This window comes from Nicrophorus vespilloides, unplaced genomic scaffold (genome assembly GCF_001412225.1).
Source record: "Nicrophorus vespilloides isolate i.1.1-1 unplaced genomic scaffold, Nicve_v1.0, whole genome shotgun sequence".
Taxonomy (NCBI): Eukaryota; Metazoa; Arthropoda; class Insecta; order Coleoptera; family Silphidae; genus Nicrophorus; species Nicrophorus vespilloides.
In genome coordinates, this window is record NW_017097821.1 from 99,358 (window position 1) to 107,022 (window position 7,665).

Consider the following 7,665-nt stretch of genomic DNA (forward strand, 5'->3'; position numbering starts at 1 on the left):
GAGTTTCAAAAATTTTAATATAAATAATATGTGAAGATTTAAGAGGTGCAACATTCTGAACTTATTCTTATAGTATGTAGTTTCATTATAATTGAGAAACCATAACATTTTTCTCTGTAATACATGTATCCCCCGACTTACGAACTCCAGGGCTTACGAACAATATTCTAAAAGCTCTAACTTGTAACAAGGTGATATATAGTGATAACAAAATTAATTGGCCAAACAAAAATTGATAATTTATTTAATAAAATATAATATTTTTGGAAGATGTACTATTTTGAATTTTTTTTAAATTCCTCCGACTTACGAACAAATTCGACTTACAACCCTTTGGAACGGAACTAGTATATGAATTCTTAGATTAATATCAAGTTTAGTCCAAATGTTCAGATATTTGGTTTAAAAATAAGTTAATTGTTTCTCTTCCAAAACAAGACGATAAATCAATAAATGTTGTTGCTTAACTGTAAATAATTTAAAATTTAAATTTAACTTTTAATTTATTTTGTCATTTTTGTGTTAGGTGGCGCAAGTTAGACTTACCACAGGCGCTTCAGATTTGTTATAGTTCTGCTGATAAGATATTACTGATACAATTTATGAATTCATAAAATTCCAAATATAATAATAGTTTTGTATAATCTTATAAAACCTAATACGTAATTATAGAATTTTCAGATACTACTAAAAAAATAACTAATGTTAATTGTAAATTAGTTTTATTGACTGTATTTTTCTTATAAACAAAGAAGAAAATTATCAGAAATTGAAATATATTTGTTGAGTACTCAATTTTCTATAGAAACAATCAATACAGTGATTGAGTCCAGTCATTTTGTTCACATCTATTCTAATTGCACTTTAATATATGACCACTTACCTTCAACCCAAATAATCTTTTCCTTAGTTTGAGATAATAAACGTTAACCTCATAACAGTAAATGATTAATGAGTACTAAAAACTGTACAGTGACTAATTTCAAGCATTTTCATCTATTATAATAGCTTTTCACTTAATTCTTTGTTCTTTCCTTTTCGTATTTTTGTTGAATCCATTCCAAAACAATTTTAATGCATTCTATTTTGCGAGTCATTTTTCCTACAATTTATTTTGCTCGTTAAGCGAAATGTTCGTTATGCGAGGTGATCGTTAATCTAGGTTTCACTGTATTTAATTTCCTTAATAATTGTATAAATATAATATGCAATTTAGCTATAAATACATTTCTGTACAAAACATAATAATCATAGTCTCTTACTGATAAAACCGAATTGTAAATAATATTCTATGAATCCAGGGTTATCAAGTACTGTGATATTGGGGACGGCAAGTGGACGAGTCTTCGCTTAAACAAGAATTATTTATCGATAAACCAAAGCAATTTATTATTATTTGCAAATGTGATCCTCATAATAATAAATACATTTCAATAAAACTTTTGATATTTCCTTCAAACACAAACAACAATTCTTTTTGATGCGATCTGCAAAGGCAATAAGATTTCGAATTGTGGAAACGCGTTTAATTGCAATATATCAAATCTTGCGTGACGGAAAATAATTTGCTGCAGCTCCGATCCGGTTGTTTAGAAAATAGAGAAACAAAAACCAAGTGGATAACATTTAAAGACGATATGAGCTATTCGTATAAAACACCAATAATACTTTATATATATTAAACTTTACTAGTTATTTTTTGTCACTGGCTAAAAGATGTCGATCAAAATTACTAATAAATATTGTAAGAGTTTCATTCATAATAACTCAATCAAATCAATGATATTTTAGTAAATATGACAAGAATTAAATAAATTAATTAAGCAATAAATTATGCATCTTATAAAATTTAAACTTTTAATTGATATTTTAATAAATATAATGATATACAATTCATAATTACAAAAAAAAAACTTTTGGTCTTGATGTCCTTACCGATGATAAGTCTAATTTTGCACGAGGTCTCTTATGTATCTACATTCAGCATTAATTTTCTTATAATTAAGATTTGCAATCGTACAATGCAAACTGAAATTGAAATTATAGCCTACCGTCTGCATTGATTTACCTGTGATGCAAACACCCTTTTTTTATGTTATTATCGCACGTTCTATTATTAGCCTTGATTCTTCCACGCAGTTCTGTTTCATTGTGGAGAGACGTTTCCAGATGAAACCTTGTTGCGTGATGCACAATTTAACATTACGCATTTAAAGGTAACAAAAATGTTAAACGCAAACTATTATAATTAAAACAAAATTACAGTTGTACACGCCATTAAGTTGCGAAAATAAAAAATAGTGTGAATGTAAGAAGGTCAACGGATTCAACTGGAAATGATGATGATTATTATGTATTTTAATATATATTTTGTACACAATGTTAGTTTAAAAAAAAAATGTTTTTATTATGAACATATTTAGTTGCATTTTAGGTCAACGGCCTTTTTGTACATATAATATTATTCTATATGTTGTTAAACTATTAATAATACAATTTCGCATATTATTAATAATTTAAGTTAAGTTTAGCATTTTAAAGTTACCAATGTTTAATTGTTATTACATGCAGTAAATATGAATTTTACTTTGCTTTGTTCCATTGTTTCCTCTAAAGTCATTAACGAGTTTACTAATTTGCTAATATTTATTTTGTTTAAAATACATTTTCCAATTAGGACAATCAATATTTTTGCTAAAAGATGTGTGAGTCATATAAGAAATTTTTGCACTTTCTACGAAATGTTTATGCATGATGTTGTTTAATTTAACAATTAGGAGATAAACGAAGCAAAATGGCAAGAAGGAAACTGGGATGGTAATGATAATGCCGTCCAATTATTTTGTGCAATTTTCCAATTAAATTGCGCATCCGAAGTGGTCACGTTCAATTCGAAACAAAGACGGAGCGAGATTAACCAATCTGCAGAGCGATTCACTCCAATTGTGGAACATTCTGGATGTTCTCCTTGATCTTGATTATCAATCATAAACATGGATCGGCGAAAGAGGAGATACGAGTGTAACAGAAAAAAATAATAAGAGTCAAAATATTTATTGAATCTAACGGTGTGAGGAGCATTGGGTGAACTTGCTCCCACCATCATCCCGACTTGCTTAAGCCGTTTTGTATAAAACGCACTCCCACTACGTCTGGCTCAGACAGTTTTGACTTAGTCTTCGAGTGTGCACAATTTAACAGCTAAGCCCAAGTGATTATTGTTCTTGTAAAATGTTGAGATTTTCGGTGTTTGCGGTGCTTTTTGTCACTGCTACATGCAACTATGGGTAAATTCATAAATATATTATAATAAACTATCTTATATAACTAAAATAATTCATAAATATACTGAAATATAACAATATTATACTAAACTTAATTTTAGAAATAATACAACAATTCTAGAAAATACATGTATTTAAACTAAAACTGTAATATTTTCAGAGTTTATATATATTTAAGTAAAAATACCTTTGTACTGATTAAAAAGAGAGTGCACTCAGTCATTCTGTCAGGTAAAAACCATGTCCTATTTGAGAAAAGGAAATTGGGTCTACCTTTATATACACAATCGAAAGTTTTAACAATAATGTAATTTGAATTTTAAATATTTCTCGTTTCCTACGCTCTTTTCTCACACATTCAGGTTTATTATAACAATATGAAAGTTCACCGATTTCAATTATTATTACAAAACATTACTATTACATTTTATATTAGAATGTATTTACTAATACATTGAGAGTAATCTTTTGTAAAACGTTTCTTTCCCACATTTTTCATCAAGTACATATATGTCCTCACAAACAGGTTCCTTCACTCACAACATACGACTACAACGCATTGAAAATGAATAAAAATGTATTTCTTTATCTGAAGAAATATTATATTTTAATTAAAAACATAGAATTTATTGCACACATAAGAAATATTTATTAAATAGTCTATTGTCAAATACGAATTTATGTTAAAATTGTCTAATTCAAGATTTATGAATGTTTTGTTTATTTCATTTAGACGAAAAAATAAACCTGTATTATTAACATATTTCCTCTTCCCGTAAATGCAAATATGGAATGAAAATAATATTTATAAAATATTTTATGATATTTAATTCGTTTTTTAATTAATATCTAAATAAAAATGCAAATGACAACATTCATTTATTATTTAATAAATTTGAATCATACATGAATAGTGACTAACAACTCGATATGGATACAACAAGAATTAATGTTAATATGCATGAATCTAAAATGCAAATGCAATAAACATTCTATGATGGAATCTTTCAAACCTAATACAGACTATGTTCATCCGCAGAATAACAATAACTTAGACCAAGGTCAGTTTCCTAAATTCAAATTACATCGCGCCTCACAGAAAGTAGTTAAGTTTTTAGAAGATTATGTTATTAATGTCACGGTTCGCATCTCACATATTTAACAAATAAAAAATAAAGGAAGCTAAAATGATGATAAACTCGCTTGGCGAGGTTCAATTTTTGCATGGCAAATTTTAGAAAGGTCTTAATTCTGTGTCACGACTTCAGTATTCAATTAAGAGCGTGGCTCCAGTTCGTAATCAGCAGAAAAAAATATAACCGCACTTTCACGATGCAAAGATTAATTTAAAATCGGGATGCATTTTTTTTTAAAATTATAGTTTAATTACATAATTAAAATTTTTGATAGATTCGAAGCGAAATTATATGGTGAAATGTATGATTTGAAAACGGAAAGCAAAATAGAGATTGTGAAATTTGATAGATCTCATTACAATTTCGAGGTCGTAGAAGTTTGATTTTGATCTTCATATGGAAAAAAATATGTATAAACATTTTTTTTTTTACATGTAGGCATATTGTTATGTGCCTGGATTGAGGGCATAGAAATGAAGAGAAATTAATAAACTTTCACAGGCTTCCGATGTCATTTTGTCGCTTTAATTTTTTTTGATATATTTTTCGATTTTTCCAGAGATCATGTTCATTGGAATTGGAACAGTGACGACTTTTCTGGGAGGTCGGATGAAAGTAGGGAACCTCTGAGTCCAGATTTTCAGGATCCGGCGACGTTGGACTCCAATCCTCTACCTGGAGGCGTCGTGGACATTGACGCAAACAGACCTAACTTTCCATTCGCCCCATTCAATGGACAATTCGGCTTAGGTTTGGGAAATACTGATGGAAATCAGTTCTTGGGAATCGGAGGATACTTCAACTTCGCACCTAGCCAACCTTGGTGGAAAGGGTAAGAGGATTCGCATTGTTACACGGAGTTCTTCAGTTGAATGCACTTGAGTTGCATTCGTGTTATCTGAGACCGTTTTTCGCAGATGCCGTAATCTTTCTTTTAGAACGATTAACGGGACTCGGCACATCGTCGTAATACCATGTTTGCCTTTTGACGGACGACGTTTTCAACTTGATTCATTTATTTGCCGAAAGCATTACATCTAACAGAATAATCATCTCGAACTTGCGTAATGATGATTATTACTTGTGCAATCAAATTTAAATTAGTGCAAATCTGCTCTAACGAGAGAGAATACGTGTTATGTAAATCGACTTAATTGTTAATTGTCTTTGTTTGTTTTTGTACTATTTTTCCTTGCGCAACGGCGACAAATTAGTAAGATCTCTTTGTTTTCTTCTCTCGGCCCACAGTGGCATTGAAATAAAAGATGAGCCATTTTGCAACGTCCATTTACAACATTTTGCTTTAATCTTTATTTGCTTTTAACGAAAGGTCAAGTTTACGGGTGTAGAAAGACTTTCTAACCGTGACTCTTTTAGCCCAAATTCACGGTGATCTTGAAATCGTATTTATAAATCTTGCTATTGAACTGATTAACTCGAATCACTTAGCGGGAGGCATCTAAATAATGCAAGTTCAATAAACTTGCTGACCTCAAAAATTGTGAAACAAACATTCGAACGAAAACTGATTTTACTTTGCAGAGAGAACGTTTGCGTGGAGCGCATCGAAACGACCGATGATGATGATAACACGGACGAGGGTAAAAAGAACACAACAGAAGAAAGGTCTTTCGTTTCAACACTCACCAGATACAGCTGTGTTTCTACCGATCACAAGCACGAATGTATTACAAAGTGAGTTTTATTGCATTCTCCAGTTTGTGAATGCTTTTACTATTATGCTGTTTGCTTTGCAGATTGAACAATCATGGCAGTTTGAAAACTTTAATTGTTCGTTACAAATGCTGCCATGGATATGGCAAGAGATATGGCTCAAATGGATGCAATATGAAAATGGATTTGAAATCACTTAACGAGACTTTGGTTGAACTCAAGGGAAATGTTTTCAAAGATCTTTTGGACGACTCTGACTACTACGAAAGCTCCAATTATACTATTTTCATGCCCAACGATGATACTATTGGATCTTTCGAAGAGGAACAAAATAGCGTTGTATGTATTTCTTTAAAAACTTTAGATTGAGAATAATATTAAAAATCCAAAAACAATTTGATAAATCTTAATAACTTATTTCTAGACTCATCAGCCTGAATCAAAGAGCATCAAAGGAAATGATTTGGCTAAAAGTCACATTGTTAAAGGCTTGTACAATATTCACGATTTAGAAAACGAAGAGCTTTTGGAAACTGAATACCAAGACACAAAGATCAGAATTAATCAATATTATGGTATGACTTGGGCGAATTGCATCAAAGTGTCGAAAGCTAACAACATGGGAAAGAACTCTATCGTTCATATCATCGACGAGGTGATGAAACCAGTAACAAAAAGCGTCACCGAAATAATCGAAAATAATCCAAATCTCTCATCATTCTGGAAAAGTAAAATATTATTCATTTATAATAACAATTGTACATCATTTTGATTTATTCGATTTATTTTTAGTGATGGAATCTGTAAATGTTACTAAATACATCAGGGAAGATGGACACTACACAATCTTTGCACCAACAAATGAAGCTTTCGATAAATTGAAAGACAAAGATATGTTGGTGAATGGAAACGCGTGCGCTAGAAGTAAGACATTCGAAATTTTGAATTATAATGTAATAATATATATTCATTTCTATAGATGTCCTGAGGCACCATATGATCAGAAACACGATTTGTTCGAGTTTCATTATCGAAAATGCCACTGCCGTAAATTTGGATGGAAATAACTTGTTGATACAGAGGAGCGCCTGGGGACTTTCTTTGGAAAAGATCGCAAAGATCGTGAAGACCGATATTATGGGTACAAATGGAGTAATTCATTTGATCGATGTCGTCTTGATTCCAGAAAACGGTAATTTTGCAGGTATTATTAACATCAGATTTTAAACAATTAAGTTTTTCTTTAGCATTATACGCAAACGAAGCTCTGAAACGCAACAACTACACGAAATTCCAGGAATTGATTGCAAAGGCCGGGTATGATACGGAAATTGATAAAGCCACAAACATCACCATTTTTGCATTGAGCGACGAGACTCTTGCTAAACCGGAGTCGAAAAAAATTCTGGATGAAATAAAGGACGATCAAGATAAATTACGCGCATTCATCGATTATCACATCGTCGATGGAAAATTGACTATCGACAATCTCGGCAATGACGTGATGTTGAACACTAAACTGAAGGACTCTTCTCTGAGATTAAACTTATATTCAACTGTAAGTTTTTTTT

General features: G+C 30.8%; 1 protein-coding gene across 1 annotated transcript in view; it reads left to right on the forward strand.

Annotated features, from left to right (window-relative positions):
* Positions 1-3,144: 3,144 nt before the first annotated feature.
* Positions 3,145-7,665, forward strand: part of LOC108561066 (periostin) — a 5,230-nt gene continuing 709 nt past the window's right edge. Inside the window, exons 1-8 of the mRNA XM_017918839.1 lie at positions 3,145-3,287; positions 4,980-5,252; positions 5,963-6,115; positions 6,178-6,433; positions 6,519-6,822; positions 6,887-7,018; positions 7,074-7,286; positions 7,342-7,658. Of these exons, the coding sequence (XP_017774328.1) occupies positions 3,232-3,287; positions 4,980-5,252; positions 5,963-6,115; positions 6,178-6,433; positions 6,519-6,822; positions 6,887-7,018; positions 7,074-7,286; positions 7,342-7,658 (1,704 nt within the window). The 5' untranslated portion in view covers positions 3,145-3,231. The remainder of the gene's footprint in view (positions 3,288-4,979; positions 5,253-5,962; positions 6,116-6,177; positions 6,434-6,518; positions 6,823-6,886; positions 7,019-7,073; positions 7,287-7,341; positions 7,659-7,665) is intronic.